This window comes from Ostrea edulis, chromosome 5, assembly GCF_947568905.1.
Source record: "Ostrea edulis chromosome 5, xbOstEdul1.1, whole genome shotgun sequence".
Taxonomy (NCBI): domain Eukaryota; kingdom Metazoa; phylum Mollusca; class Bivalvia; order Ostreida; family Ostreidae; genus Ostrea; species Ostrea edulis.
The window spans coordinates 12,506,063-12,523,181 of NC_079168.1; the positions used below are offsets into that span (position 1 = coordinate 12,506,063).

The 17,119-nt window shown below is 36.1% G+C and overlaps 1 protein-coding gene across 1 annotated transcript; it reads left to right on the plus strand.

The window, feature by feature from the left end:
- On the plus strand, positions 1–16,379 carry LOC125650307 (acetyl-coenzyme A synthetase 2-like, mitochondrial). Its single transcript, XM_048878485.2, has 13 exons — positions 1–534; positions 5,135–5,231; positions 6,707–6,906; positions 7,224–7,396; positions 9,016–9,168; positions 9,653–9,800; positions 10,792–10,929; positions 11,246–11,451; positions 11,716–11,842; positions 11,941–12,068; positions 12,246–12,309; positions 13,239–13,360; positions 13,706–16,379. Exons 1-13 carry the CDS (start codon positions 210–212, stop codon positions 13,880–13,882), a joined length of 2,058 nt encoding a protein of 685 aa, XP_048734442.2. The 5' UTR covers positions 1–209; the 3' UTR covers positions 13,883–16,379.
- Positions 16,380–17,119: the final 740 nt, after the last annotated feature.

A 17,119-nucleotide genomic window follows, 5' to 3' on the forward strand; every position in this document is an offset into this window, starting at 1 on the left:
GTACTTTCACTTTAGCTTGGACTGAATTTTATATAACTTTTATTTTGAATTGTTGTTACGGCAATGATTATTCTACAAGGTTTTTGTAAATGTATTTTCTTTAGTATAGAAATTCGCTGCTTTTAGATAAATGGTAAGAGCTTCAACACGGTGGGCATAGTCACGTGACGTTAGCTGTCAAGGCTGGCGATAGCCAAGATTAATTCACCATGGCCTGCAGTGTGAATTCTAGATTCCTGTTTGGCAAATGCTTCTTAGGTTTGCACAGTGTAAAAGACTACACGAAAGTAACAGCATGCACTCGCTTGTTTCAACATCGACAACTGACAACAAGTTTCCCGGAATTTCAGAACGACCCAAAACTGCAAAACCATGACCAAATTTATAAGTTCAGCTTGGAAAATCCTGATAAGTTTTGGAGCATGCTTGCACGATCTCGGTTGCAATGGGCAAAGGACTTTGATATCACCAAAGACTGTGACATTAGTAAGGGGCATATACAATGGTTTTTGGGAGGTCAGATGAATGCATCAGGTAATTATTTAAATTTTATACAAGTATAGTTGTAATGTTCAGGAATGGAGAAAATGCAACGGACCAGACCGGAATTCGAACTCGGGCGCTCTGAATCTTTATTTAGGTGCTCTACCTCTGGCGTTCGAACCTGGCTGTCCACTACATTCTTCCTTCCTTAAATGTCTTCAAACTGGAAGACACGACCCAGATTGTTTACCCCTGATCGGGCTAATTCACAGGTCTGCAAATCCAGGGTTGGTAAACGGCACCAGATGTAACAGGAAGGGAGAAAATGCAATGAAGAAGACCAGGATTCAAACCTGTGCCCCCTGAATCTCTAGTCAGGTGCTCTACCAACCAAGCTATATAGCCACTGGCGATCAAACCCGGCTGACCACTATACATGCTAAAATCAATGACAATTATTAAAATCTCAGATTTACAGGTCACAGATTTATTCGACACAAACTCACTCAGATCCAAACAACATAGGATACATAAACAAAATGAGAAAGGACAATGTGTACTTATTAACTTTTTATGTGAAAAAGAGAATGCACACTTAATTTAAGTTAATTATTCATGTTAATTATTGTTATGTTGACCTATAATGAAATAATGGGTCTCTCGTGGTCAACAGGAAACAAGTTTGATTGATGTGTAGCAGGAAGGGAGAAAATGTAACAGTCCAGACTGGGATTCAAACCCAGCCCCCCCCCCCCCCCCTTTTGAATCTCTAGTTAAATGCCCTACCAACTGAGCTATCTGGCCACCGGCAATTGAACCTGTCTGACCACCACATTCCTCCCTCCTTAAATGTCTGCACATCAACCTTAAAGACCCCCAAAAAAAACACCATATGGTTTCTCCACGGATCACTGAATGTGAGCAGAGCTTATCCATGGTCAATGTTATTTACCTGGAATTTACCTGGCCAAGAGATTGGCTGTAGTGTATGTTTTTATGATATACACAGGAAACTTCTCAGGTTATCAAAAATTATGCTTAGTGCCTTGATTTGTGCAATTTTTTTTTTTTTAGAATTTCTACCTACATGCATACCGCATTTCTATTTCCCATTAAACCTTCAAACTTGGTCATATTTATGTATTGCAGATAACAGGTTTAGCCCATTTCTAAACCCGTGCTTTTTAAAACTTAATTTCTAATTAAACTGTTATATATCGTATATGAATAATTTCCTAAATATAATATTACCCGGCGTTTACGGGCACTTCCTGGTGTCCAGGGAGTTCGCGGTGTCGTGGGTGTAGTAGGTAAAATATCCATGTTTCGAGAGAATGAATAAATCCAAGTAGATCTGTGTACATGTACAACCAAATGAAGAATGATCAAGATACCCCTCAATATGGGCCGTCTGTAGGGTTTCTGTGGCTGTAGTGTTTGTGTAATGGTGGTATCTCAAACAGAAGCTGACACAAAGTCTACACCCCCACCCCCCTCCTCTCTTTAGGGTTTTTGTGGACTTAATGTTTGTGTAATGATGGTATCCCAAACAGTAGCTGACACATAGCTACCCCCCCCCCCCCCCCCTTCTCTCTCCCTTACTCTCAATCATTGACTAAATGAGTAATTATTGTCATACCTATGCAACACTATTGCCATGCCATATTAGATCTAAAGACTGCAGGTCATCATTAGCTGTGATTGTTATCAAAACATCTTTCTCAGGTAGCTGTAGAACACAGTCTCTGCAAACATCAATCAACCTAAGCTCTATTGTTAAAAGTTTGATTGACCAGAGGCTTATCATTGATCACCCCACAGGTAAAATTTGGGGGCGTTAACTTAAAGTTGGGTCTTTAAGAACCTTTATCCCCTGACAGGCATTTTCACCTGTCAGTTCCAGAGTTTGTTTGGTCATCAGCACCAAATGTAATAGGAAGGGAGAAAATGCAATGGACCAGACCAGGATTCAAACCTGGCCCCCGGAATCTCTACCAACTGAGCTATCTGGCCACTGGCAGTCGAACCCACCACAGATGTCTTGATCAAACTCGCATAGGAATGAATTAGGGCTTGAACAATTTCTCATATAGTGATAAAATTGTGATATTTTGGGGGAGCTGGATGCGGTAGTACCATATGATTAAAAGCATTTAATTTAATGATTTTAAACTTAGGAGGTACTCTACTTTTAAAACATGGATGAAAATATTAATATCAGCAATATTTGCCTATTCATTTAAAATTTCATTGCCTAGCTGAGTAGCTCTGTAGGTTAGCACGTCGACTACTGAACTGTAGATCACGGGTTTGAGTCCAACAGGGATTTTAAATTTTTTGCGGATTGCTTTGTACTAAAACTGCATTTTTTGACTAAATTTTGAAAGTTTTCAATTTCAAAATATTGTTGTGCATATCCTCCACTTTTCATCCATATAAAATTTCTCTGGTGCAGCATACCTCCTTAAGGATCAGCAAAATTGATAAATTCAATTTGAATATAAGTGCAATATTTGTCATCATCTATATGATATAAAGGGATGCTGCATGACATAATGTCTCATGATAGATTTTCAGTAAATGTAATGTATTTTTAATGCATGAAGTTACCAGGTTACATTATTCTAACTTGTTATTAGGAATGAAGTGTACCATGATTTATAAAAGCCACCGTGCAAGCTTGTAATGATATCAGGCTTAGTTTAAAAATGGTCACACTCATTTTAAGTCACAAGATTTTTCACTAGTAATTGGGCAGATGTACTCTCAAGTTTGTGTGAACTTTGTCCTGAGTCATGTTATGATTAATAACACACAACAGTACAATTCATATTAGAGTATGTATATGACATTCACGAGATTTCCCATATTTCAGTTGTCATTGTGATATGTATATTAATTGTATTGAATGCTTTGGGTTTTTTATTTTGTTTTGTTGAGGGGAGCATGCATATTCCTAGCCCTAGGGCTGTTTACAATCCTCCTTAAATGAATGAAACATTGAATTAAATGTATATAACTGTGTGATACATACATGTATTTAATCCATTTGTAGATCTATATGTGTTTTTTGTCAGAGATATGTGTTCCCTGTTGATATATACAATCATGTATAATTGACTGCTACAGATAAAGTTCACTTTAACAATTGATTAAATATAAAGAATTTACGACTCAGTCTGATACAACACTTCATTGCTTGTACCGTATATACTGTTTCCCCAACATGCTGCATCCACATGCAGTTTGCAGTCTATGTAACCTGTAGTTAATGTTGTAGACTTTCTTTCTTTTTTGAATTTCCTTCTTTATAAACTGTCTTACTGTTGTGCCCTCTGGGCCCAAAATTGGAATAAACTTATCTTATCTTATCTATACTCGCCTTTAGGTCGGTTCGCCTATAAGTCTTTTGTATATTTTGTTATATATATAGTTATATGAATAATATACACTTAAGATTCAAATAAAATCATTAAAATATACTTTATGCATAAAATCCTAGAATACATGAAGAATATAATATGTCCAGTCAATGTTAATCATGATAATTGTCAAAGTACAAAGTTGTTCAAAAATACTACGGTATACATTACGCTGTCCAGAAAAATGCTAATCTTCTTAGGACTCGCCTATAAGTCTGATATAGAGTTTTGGACCAATTTTTAGCTCCCTAAAATCCGACTTATAGGCGAGTATATACGGTAAGAAACAAAATGAAAGGAGTAGCAAATTTCACATGCCAGTATGCTAGCAGTTTAGATTTGAACATTTCTGTGTGTCAGAGTGTCAGAAAGATAGCCGAGTTGTCAGAGGATGAACATATGCTCTAAATCTGAACATGCTTTATATCTAAACATGCTCTAAATCTTAACATGCTCTAAATCTGAACCTGCTCTAAATCTTCCCACTTGGTTCTACTTCCTCATGCTTATCTGGTTGGACTTTGTACTCGGGTATGCAAAACTTAGATTAAGAGTATAACCAATTAATACATTTTAAGAAACAACTGGTAAAGGATTTTGAAAATGAAATGAATTGCATCAGTTAATTAAATAGAACCCTACTGGTGAAGCCGAAGGAGACTTAAGGTTTGCACTCTGTCCATCTGTTAGTCAGGCGAATCAGTTTTCCGGACTTTTTTGTCATTTTTGCAGATATTCATTTGATATATGGTACATTGCTTTACCATGACAAGTTACAGATCAATTAAGTTCTATATTTGTTCCGGTCCATTGCTTTTTTCCCTGCTGAGTTACCCCCTATGACCCTTGGACTTGGAAAATTAATGCAAATATTCAGTTTTCCACTCTTTTCTTCATCATGCTTGCAGACATTCATTTGATATTTGGTACATTACTTTACCATGGCAAGTTGCTGATCCAGTTCAAATTTTGTTTAGGTCCATTGATTTTTTTGCTCAGTTATGGCCCTTTGATTTAGAAAATAAATGCAAATACTCCGTTTTTTACTACTTGTGACACAATGGAATTTGACTGTCATATATGCATGGCTTTTATGGGGCCTGGTTATTCTTGTACATAAACTATTGACGTATGATTCTTCATGCAGAATATTACGCATATGACTAGATTTTGGACTGTTTTTATATGCTTGCAGAATATTTGTTAAACCTATAAATTTACATTTTCAGTAAATTGTGTTGATCGACATCTTGATGCACTGGGAGATTCCACTGCTTTGATTTGGGAAAAGGATGAACCAGGCACGGAAGAGCATGTTTCTTACAGGTATGTGTACAGAATGAAAATCCCGTAATTTATCAAGGAAGAAGAATAGTTGAAATCAGCTGTCTAATTAAAATCAGACTTGTATATTCTGCTTCTTTACGATTCACCTCAATACAAGTGAATCAAAGAGGAGCAGAATATACAAGTCTAATTCTAATTAGATCATTGAAATGGGTAATTATATATATACATAAAGATATGAATACATGTAATTTTTTTAGAAGTGAAAATTTGGATTATATAAATTTTATATTAAACGTGTACACAAAGAATGTCACATGAATGATTATATTGTTAGTAGAAATCAAACCAGGCCCTCTGCACTGAGGTATCCAGGCAGATATCCATGGTTCACCAATTCAATTACATTTAGAACAAGTTTGCTATTAAGACTGTCAGACAAACAGGTTACATGGATAGCTAAGTTATTTAAAGTTCAGGGTTTCAGGCTAGAGTCCCTGTGTGATACGTACATCACATTCAGATTACACCGAGTACCATAGACCTGTCTTTTATATAGAGAGTAAAAACGGGAGAATCGTGGGTTGGTATCTTTAGCATGGGAAGATATTGATGGGGGTATTTCAAACCTGGTCAGAGTTGTGGAAAACATTTTTAGATAGCCAGTCATTCGGACTGACAAGAAGGCAACATAAGCCAGTCCGAAGTAATTTAAGCCAGTCCGAAATCTAAAGTCACAAAATAAAAATAAAAAAACACCAAAAAGTACACAACATTTATTTCCTTTATTAAACATCGTTATACTTCATAATTACATTTACTCAGTCTCCATTTCTATGCTTGTGAAATCTCCACAGCTCCTCGGTTAAGAACAGAATTTTCATGATCTGTTATAGAAGAGTACCTGTAGTTTAATGAGGCGACGATAAAATTTTGTAAGCGGTTATTTGTTACGCAGCCGGCAGTCTGTCAATGCAAATACTGCATGTCATTTTAACACCATCGAATTTCAACCATTCCCGCCCCTCTGTCCAATTGTGTTTGAATTCTCTTTGTCGAGATCTTTCGTATTTAACCGTGTCTTCATCTGTTACTGTTAGTTTACGTATTTTACCTGGTTTCGCTCCAACTGTAAATTTGCTTGTTTCGCTTTACATCAGCCTCAATCTCGTTTAAGGAAAACAGTATTACGCAATCGCATTTTAGTTTTACAAGATAATTGCGCTGAAAAATGCACCGATTCTTACAGGAAACAAAACCAAAACCAAAAACAAAAAACCCAGGCCGGTCATGTGGACCGACATCAATGGCGTTTATACCGGTCGCAAGCATTTTTAATCAGTTTTGCCGGCATGACCGGCAGTTTTCCACAACTCTGCCTGGTCCATAGTGTTTACAATCTGAAAACTACACGTCCAAAAGCCGGGATACATCACGAAGAGTAACATTTGTCTACTTGTCATAGTTAATATAAATGCATATATGTTTTTATCAATTTATTTATTATGTCACAGGCAGCTGTCACAAATGGTTAATAGAACTGCCAACATGCTGAAGAACCATGGGGTGAAGAAAGGAGACAGAGTCGCCATCTATCTGCCAACTTCCCCAGTAGCCATTGCTTGTATGTTGGCATGTGCCAGGATTGGAGCCGTTCACAGTGTTGTGTTTGCGGGATTTAGTGCTGAGGCGTTGGCAGGCAGAATCATTGACGGTTAGTTTAACGTAATCCTGTACAGGAAGCCACCAACAGCTGGGAAATATAATATAGCTCATTGCACTGTATGTATAGTCTAGTGCTTCTGTACTTATCACTCATTCATCATTGTTTTTATGATGACCACCCCAAGGTCGAAACCAATCAACCAAATAAAATTCACACTGCATTCTCATGATGTGTTGGAGATTCAAGTTTATACTTTTGGATGCAGACCCTGTTGAATATCGCATGGTATCCACTCATGAGAATCTTCCGTAATTTTAACCTCAAGGTGTCTCCAGTTTCTGACTTTGATTGTTTTTATATTTTAGCGGATGCGGAAACAGTCATTACGGCTGATGAGGGTGTTAGGGGAGGTAGAACAATCCCACTGAAGAAAACAGTGGATGAGGCAGTATCAAAGTGCTCCTGTGTCAAGCGAGTCTTTGTGTATCGGCGGACGGGAACCGGATCTCTGGGAAAGAACGACTTCTCTTTGGATGATGTAAGTACAGTTAAACTTGTCTTAACCAAAACCTGTGTACTCCATTTCACTGTGAAATTAGTCCCTGTTCTCTATGATCTTATTTTCCCTGTTCTCTATGATCTTATTTTTCCTTGTTCTTTACAATGTTTAATCTTACGCCCTGTTTAATCCAACACAAAATTTATCTTACAGAGCATGTCAGATTAGACAGGTTTCACTGTATCGTAAAGATTGCTCATCATCAGATTATGTACTGTAGGTTCCTTATTTCATGCGAGCACTTAATATGATGAACTGACACGCATGTTCGTCAAATCACGTGAACATGAATTCACATTTTGTCTGTTAATCAAGAGTACTTATATGTATTTCAGCACCAGAAAATTATAAGCGAGTTATCTTATTTCTCGAGTGATTCCTTTCACGAAATTACGTGATAATAGATTCCTTGTGTATATTTAGAAATCTACAGAATGTAAAATCATGAGAATCATCTTGATGCTGAATCTACAGGCTGAATATATAGATTCTTAAGATGGTAATCTTCTTGTGAAAATTTACAAGTATGTGTAAATGCAGTGTAACTTGTCTTTTCTGAATGTTTTATAGCCCACAGTGTTTTGTAATCCAGAATTACATTTTGACACTCGATTTATACAACTCATTGAACTGTTATCAGAGATTAGATTCTGTTATTTTGAATGTTCCGTAAATTGTCCATGGCAAATATATTTTTCAGACCCACATGCATCCTTTCACACATACAAGAGATTCTCAATGTCTTGAACTTTGTTCTGTTAAAGTCCTTGATCTTTCAAAATAATCTCCCAGTCCTTATTTTCCCTCCATTATAAAGCAGCAATTTACTCTTGTTTTCTGGAATTCTTTAGCTCTTGGCTAATATATGAGTCTGTTATATATGATCCTCAGGAGTTTACTTTTGATTTCTGTAAGTGCTAGTTGTTTGCACAAGCTGTTGATTGCTCTTGATGGACATTACCTGAGAGAAGGCCATTGTTATAAAAAATCACTTTGATGGACTGGTAGTTAGGTAGGACACTTCGATTTGGTCAATCTGGAAATCAATTGTTCTGTTATTAAATCATTTACTGCAATTATCAAGTCATATAATCAAATTTTGAAAGTTTGATGATATATTATGAGATTCAAGACATGTTAATCAAAGAAACATAAAAGAAGTATAATTATGATAGAAATAAACAGAAATGAAAATATTTAGTTTCTTTATTCATATTTCAATGAAACAAATTTTTTACTTTTTTAAACATATTTCATGGGAAAATTTGATTAGAAATTTTACCTCCGTCAAACCCTTTAAACACAATTATATTTGGTTAGTGTATAAATTAAAACTGCATGGTTGATTGAAGTTTCGATTTCAAGACTTGAGAAAATGCAAACTTTTTTTGAGAATCACCTGTATATACAAAGAAATTCAGAATGTTTGAGGGAATGCAAGACAAAAAGCATTGTAATTTTTCAAATTGACCTTTTGAAAACTGCATGATTATGTTTTCTGTGATCTGAAAAAAGGATTGTACTTCTGTTGTCTGGAATAGGGATGTATCAGTAAAAAATGCCAGCTTTATAGATATGTGAATTGCTTCTCTTACAAGGAAATGGCCAAGGCTTCTGATGTCTGTGAACCAGAGCTAGTGGAAAGCGAGGATTACTTGTTCATGCTGTACACCTCGGGGTCTACAGGAAAACCTAAAGGCATCGCCCACTCCACTGCCGGATATCTGCTGTATGCTTTGATGACTCAGAAAGTAAATATCATGTTATTGTGATGCTATTCATCCCAGAATTCAGTTTGTTTTGATGCATGTGTATATATGTGGTATTCAATGTTTTGAAGGATGATTTTGGTACCTAACTTAACTGTCGACCTTGTGGACATCCGTCTAAACAAGATTTGTACATCTTTATTAACATTGTAATTTGTTTTAGAACCAGAAATGTTAAAGAATTCTCCATACATAGAGGTTTTATGCCCCCGTAATCAGAGATTCAGGGGCATGTAGTTTTAAGTTTTTGGTCTGTCTGTTTGTCCACAAAAACTTTAACCTGGCCATGACTTTTGAATGGATGGTGATAGGGCTGTCATATTTCATATGTGCATTCCTCATGCCATGGCCTTTCTTTTCATACCAAAATATTTGACCTTGGAGTTTGGACATAAGGGGGCATCAGTGCTTCACAAACACAGCTTGTTTTAACTTTTAGCCAATGATTTTGTGTGTGATTTGACAGCACGTATTTGACTACAGAGTTGGGGAGAGATTTGGGTGTGTGGCAGACATTGGTTGGATCACTGGACATACTTATGTGGTGTATGGACCACTCGTCAACGGGGCAACCACAGTATTATTTGAAAGCACTCCCATTTACCCAGATGCAGGTATATAAACACTTATCTTAAAAGAGTTTTTAAGTACTGGTATACATGAATGATATCTTATACATGGGAATTTTTGTTCATCAGTATTTCATTGTAATTTATGCATGTGTATATATTGTAATCACTAAAATTCACTACTTGACCTATGACACGGAAAATTAAATTCTCAATTTTCAGGACAACCTGTCCCTTCCTCAAGATAAATGAAAAGTTCTCACTTTCTGTATCATTATTGGGTGGTGGGTGGGTGGGGGGTGTTATAATGCAGAAACATCCTAATTTAGAATTGAAGACTAAGGGTTGTTACTCTCTAGAAGATGAAGGATGAGTTGTTGACTGTTAAACACAGTGAGGTATGATTGCAAATAGAGACAGGCAGCTGTTTGGCATCTAAACACTATGTGTGACTTATAACAGGTAGATTCTAGTCAATTATACCAGTATGACTGATTACAGGTAGATTTTAGTCAATTATACCAATATGACTGATTACAGGTAGATTCTAGTCAATTATACCAATATGACTGATTACAGGTAGATTCTAGTCAATTATACAAGTATGACTGATTACAGGTAGACTCTAGTCAATTATACTAATATGACTGATTACAGGTAGATTCTAGTCAATTATACCAATGTGACTGATTACAGGTAGATACTGGAAAATTATGCTAGTCTGACTGATTAAAGGTAGATACTGGAAGATTACACCTGTGGTTGACATGTATTACAGCATTTACAGGTAGATAGTGGAAAATTTTACAGTGTGACTGATTACAGTAGATACACTTGTAACTGTTTATAGGTACGGAAACATTACACCTGTGAGACTGATTAGATACAGGTAAATTGCACCTGTTTGACTGATAACAGGTAGATACTGGAAGATTACATTTGTGTGATTGATTACAGGTAAATACTAGTAGATTATTCTTGTGATTGATTTATAGGTATAGACACTGGGAAATTACACCTGTTTGACTAATTACAGGTAGATACTGGGAGATGACAGAGAGACTGAAGCTACAGCACATGTACCTGGCTCCCACATCTCTCCGTATGCTGCTTAAGGAGGGGGACAGCTTTGTCACTAAGTATGACAGGTCTACACTGAGAAAGCTAGGATGTGGTAAGGGCAGTTAAATCCTGCTGTTCTATTACATGTGTATTTGTATCGGAATCAGTGCTAGTTGTCTCCCTTTATGGTTACACTGTTTCTGAAACAAAGACAGCAGGTTTGTTGTGCATTTTCAATGCTGAAATGAAATAGAAAATCATAATTTGGGGGGGGGGGGGGGGGTGAAATTTATTCTGTGGTTCTTGGTAGTTCCAAAATGTTTGTGTGTAATGTGATGTTGTGAATTCGTCATTCTGCAAAGATATAAATCTTTACACTGGATAGTTGTGCGTGCTCTGAGCGCTGTATCAGTGGTTCATTTTTATAGTGGGTGAGCCATTGAACCATGAAGCGTTTGAGTGGTACAGGGATTTAGTGGGTGGTGGAAAGTGTGATGTGGTGGACACATGGTGGCAGACGGAGACAGGAGGAATCTGTATCACGCCCCGCCCCTCGGAGGAGGGCGCCCCTATCTATGCTGCCATGCCTATGAGGCCTTTCTATGGAATCGCCCCCGCCTTGGTTGACCAGAGTGTATGATCTATTTCATTATTTGCATTTGAAAGCTATTTTCTTACAATAAGTAAAATGATACATGTGTGCTTTTAATTATCCAAAAGGCTTTACTTCAGTATTTTATAATGTAAAAACTTAATTTCTGCAAATTAATTATACCCGAGTATGTGTGTTGCTTCTATCTGCATAGCGAAATCTTGTATTTTATTTCTCTGTTTGCTACATCAAATATTTCAGACCATAAACTTAGGAAATATTCTAACTGTATATGAATGTACTCAGGGCAAGGAGGTAACAGAAAATCCTGGAAAGGGAGCTCTGTGCATCAAGTCTGTTTGGCCAGGAATGGCTCGCACAATTTACGGAGACCATGAACGATTTCTCAACACTTACTACAATCCTTACCCAGGTGGGTTCAGAATTTAACCATGTCTTGAATCCCTGCAGGGTAGTACTTCATTCTGTCAGAGAACTTGGTCTTTTTAACCATATCTTGAATCCCTACAGGGTACTACTTTAGTGGGGATGGAGCTAGAAGAACAGAGGACGGGCACTACCAGATCACAGGACGAATGGATGATGTTCTTAATGTTAGCGGGCACAGACTGGGCACTGCGGAAATCGAAGATGTACTGGTGCGTAATTTGTGGGTTATTGTACTTTAATATCGCAGAATTTTCCAAGTCTACAGTGCTCCATAGATCTTCTAAAGATACAATGCTGATAGAAATTTCCTTCTTTTCTTAACTCTTACTTCAAGACTTCTCAAAGAAATGATGATTATTTTGTTTTATTTCCATTTCTCAATAAAGGATGATCAAGAGGATATTGCAGAATCTGCTGTCGTGGGATACCCACATGATGTGAAAGGAGAAGGTAAACAGTACAAGGGAGATAATAGCAATTTTTAAAGTAACAAGCACATATTTCATGAACCACAAATGTAGCTAGCCTAATGTCACAATATAACTATAGTCCTCAGACTTTCAAATTTGGGCCATGGGATAAAGTTATGTACATTGATTAAACCAACTGATGTACAGTACATGTAAGGAGGTTGAAAATTAAGTTCAAGTAAATGATCGGCATGACACTAGGTTACCAAAGCTATACAGATTGTCAGCAGATTTCAGGTTACATTTAGACGATATGCCATCCATTGTATGGGTCCTAATATATATACCAATAGTCACAGGCTTTTTTTTATGCATATAGTAAATATGTCTCCCCTCTTTCAGGGGGAGACATATTGTTTTTGTACTTTCTGTCTGTCCGTCTGTCTGTCACAAAATCTTGTGAATGCTTATCCTCCTATATGGCTATCAGATAGACTTGAGAAACTTTGTACAATGCTTCATTGCCATTTGTAGAGTGCATATTGTAGTGACAGGAGGATCCAATTGTTATCCTTAAAGTTATAGTGGATCTGAAGGGTGTAAAATAGTTTGTGAACACTTCTCTTATGTGGCTTATCGGAGTTTATAATGTCTATGTTCCAGCTCATGCTCTCTCCTCCATACCATGCAGTACATTAAAGGGAGGAGGTTACAGTGGAGCACTTCCAATTTGGGGAGCTAGGGAGACATTTGTTTTTCATAAAAACTATCTCTAGTTGTTTTCCGACCTAATTTCAAGAATCTTTGCTGAATAGTCATCAAACTTCCTAGGCAAACTGATTATCACTTGTAGATGAAATATACAAATATTAATTATTACCCATGCTTCACTCACAAATTCTGTACCACTCCCGGTCTCCACTCGTGAGAGAAATTCCATATTCAAATACAGAAGATCTCTCTTTACAGGAATTTATGCATTTGTGGTTCTTAAGGGTGAATCTCACGCGGGTTTAGACAAGTTAGCAGAGGAAATGCGGGCCATGGTGAAGACAAGAATCTCCTCATTTGCCCAGCCTGATAAAGTTCTGGTATTGTTATAAGTATACAGTAAAACTTATTTTGAACAAATTTGATTATAGTGAAGATCTAGTTATTGAGTCTAAAGGAGTCACTTATTTTCCAAGAAAAGAATGTAAACATGTGCATATATATGTTTTATAAATGACAAATTAAATGGCTTTAAAGAGCTAGGGTATAGTTTTCAATGTTTCTCATGCTGTTAATCTAAAATATACAGTCTAGGTGATTAGGAACTTTGTATGAAAAAGATATATATATATATATATGCAGGCACAATATTTTTGAGATGAGGATGTTTATCCCTACAATCATATTGAGGCATTTTACTCAGTTGTAGTCAACTTCACTTCCAGTTTACCCCTGGGCTCCCTAAAACAAGATCTGGTAAAATCATGAGAAGAATTCTGAGAAAGATCGCAGCAGACAAACCTGACGAGCTTGGAGACACATCAACTCTATTTGACCCATCTATCGTAGAGGCCATAGTGGAGAAACACGAGTCGGTGTATGGAATCCAAAAGAAGGAATAAACCCTCAAATATTATTAACATGTATTGTGTTTAGCAAGAGGCCTTTTCTTTTTGTTTACCTCAGTTCACAATATCATTTCCCCATATTCTGTTGTGGAGCAATACAGTTGGTAAATACAGGTGTGTATGTGAGAACAATCAATATTAAGGCACTGTTTAGAATTTTCTCATCATTTCTTTTAAAAACAGAGAAATCTACATGTAACAAACACATCTGTTCTGTTTTCAAGTTGATTTATGCACTTAATGCGACATTTATAAAAGGCTGTATGATTCAAGTCAATGAGTACATCTGATTTAATCATCTAAGCTGGTTGTGCAAATTTTTACCTCAGGATGATTGGGTGTGTCCTAAACAAGGTTGTTTATTTAAAGTAAAGATATTTTGCTTCTCTTATTAAAGGTAATTTTAAAATTAGCTTGCTGAATTAAATCAGCACCCAAAATGCTTTGTAAAATAAGTATGCAGTTATAATTTCTAACATTCATGTGTACAAATGTAATATAATTCAGGGAAAGATTAAAAGATAAAGATTTTTTTAGAAATTAATTTTGAAACAGAAAAATACTATGAACAGATGTTCTGATGTACATGTGTGTTCTCATTTTTCTGTTTTAAAGGTAACTATGATTAAGGAATAAAACTATGCAAGCCTGTAAACAAGGGCATCCAAACTTGTTATTGTATTTTTATATTTTTTCTATTGTATTTTTATATGTTTCACAATAAACAGCTGTTTCTCTCCAATCAGCAGTGCTCTTTTTTTGCACTTTTCCTTTTGTTCTATATCTATATCTTGATTGATTGGTGCATAATAAACTTCTAAATTTGTAGAAACTTCCATTGACATTGTATTTTATAGGCATACTAGTCAGAGACTTCTTGATTCCTACAGTCATTTTTATACACAATTTTTACTGTCGTACAAGCACTGTGGAGTAAAAAAAGAAATGGGGGAGCGGTTGAAATTATAAATGTAGCAATTTTGGAACATGTTTATCAGGATGAAGAAGGATTAATTTGGTGTTACATTTATTATGTCTAGTCAGTGATGCCATTGAAACCTGTAGCCATGTTTATCATTTGCCAGTTACAAGCAGATTGACATATAGTTTCAAGAAATAAATGAAGCTGATGAAGAAATACATGTAAGATTGCATGTATACAGTTCATGTATAATGCATGGTTTTTATTCAATACTTGTTTGTCTTTGTTCCTGAATTTCAGAGGTGCTAATTAACTTGTTAAAAGTTCTTGGAACATGACAAATGAAATGGGTTAGGTATTAAAAGTTTTTATCGCCACCATCAACATTATGCAATCTAATTAAAATCAGATCTTCTCTAACCATTACACTGGAGTCTCCAAATCAGATCTTCTCTAACCGTTACACTGTAGTCTCCAAATCGGATCTTCTCTAACCGTTACACTCGAGTCTCCAAATCGGATCTTCTCTAACCGTTACACTGGAGTCTCCAAATCGGATCTTCTCTAACCGTTACACTCGAGTCTCCAAATCGAATCTTCTCTAACCGTTACACTCGAGTCTCCAAATCGGATCTTCTCTAACCGTTACACTCGAGTCTCCAAATCGGATCTTCTCTAACCGTTACACTCGAGTCTCCAAATCGGATCTTCTCTAACTGTTACACTCGAGTCTCCAAATCAGATCCACTGGAGTTTCCAGTGTAATGGTTAGAGAAGATCTGGTTTTAATTAGATTGCAGGTCACGCGACTTTGGCGGGAATCTGGTGTCAGAGGAGTGATACAATAATCTGTGCATGTTACTTTTAAAGTGAATTTCTCTTCCCTTATGCAGGTTGTTTGTCTATATTTTTGTATTTGAGTCCAAGTGCTTTGAAATATTGATAGCCAAAATGCTCCATCGTTTTAGTAGTGGCACACAATGAGTTAATTCACAGGATGACCTGTATAATTTGCAGTTGTGCTGATGTGAAATCGAGTAGCTAAGACTTGTTCACTATGAAACTATTGTCGTATGATTAGATGGGATGGATGATATCTTATGCTCGTCGAAGTTCTCATCATAATTGGCCATTTAACTTGGAATGAGAAGTATTATCATCATTAGAAAAATGGAATATTTATTTGGATTCTTTTTTAATGTTGGCAGTGGCTCTTTTTGTTGATGAAATCTAATTTGATATATGTTATATATTTGTATCATGTGTTCTATCAATACTGTTACAGTATATGATATTTTCAACAGGGAAATTCACTTTGATACCATGGTATTTCATGCATGTGTATAAATGTTTAGAAATTTACCCGTTCTCTATTCAGTATAATTATAGAGGTCAGTAATAAGAAGCTTTCCTTGGTACCTGTATATTGTTTTATGTGTTTTGGTATGTATTTATACTTGTTACAGATATATCTTTGTTCTACCAACAGAAGCTGTGTGGAGGAATGGTCGTCTGATAGATACTTGTATTTAGTGTAGATTGTATTGGGAAATAAATATGAGAAATATACATGCTTGTTGATTCTCCATTTTTAGCTCATCCAATCAAAATTTATCCAGTGTTTGTCTATTGTCTTTGTTATGGATATTGTTAACTTCTTAGAAACCATGGGATCAATTTAAATTTGTGCATGTACTGGTCAGTTAAATAGACTTTTGTACTGGTCAGTTAAATAGACTTTTGTACTGATCAGTTAAATAGACTTTTGTACTGGTCAGTTAAATAGACTTTTGTACTGGCTACTGCTAGGGGTGAATGTATAATGGGCTGGTATCTTGTCAAGATGGAGTGAATGAATTTAACTCATTACAACGGAAATATGACCTTGTTTTTGTGACTGATGAAGAATTAAACTTGAATGAAATATCAACAAAAGACCCATGGGTCACATTGCTCACCTGAGTCCCTTGGCTGTTCAGTTAAAAAAACCAATAACAAATCAATCTTTATTCCCACAAAATTCTTTAACCCAATATTGTAGAGTCACGACGTAACCAAAGTTGAATTCACACAACATGGGGATGCCTCAATACCAATATATGACTAACATTACATTAATATTCTGGAGGTTAAGGTCACAGAATTTGATTTGAAATGAAAGGTCTTGCCATAAGAATTAAATTCTATATACACAAGAAATGTTTGTAAAACATGTATGCCCCCTGTGGTGCAAAATTGAAAAGGTTATGTGCATCATTTACTTGATTGTAGTGCCAAAACAATTCAAGATACTGAGTGAACAATTTTGC

Coding starts and splice junctions, on each gene's coding strand:
- LOC125650307 (XM_048878485.2), top strand. CDS start 210: ATGGCCTGCAGTGTGAATTCTAGATTCCTGTTTGGCAAATGCTTCTTA. Junction 5,232..6,706: donor GAAGAGCATGTTTCTTACAG/GTATGTGTACAG, acceptor ATTATGTCACAG/GCAGCTGTCACAAATGGTTA. Junction 6,907..7,223: donor GGCAGGCAGAATCATTGACG/GTTAGTTTAACG, acceptor TTTATATTTTAG/CGGATGCGGAAACAGTCATT.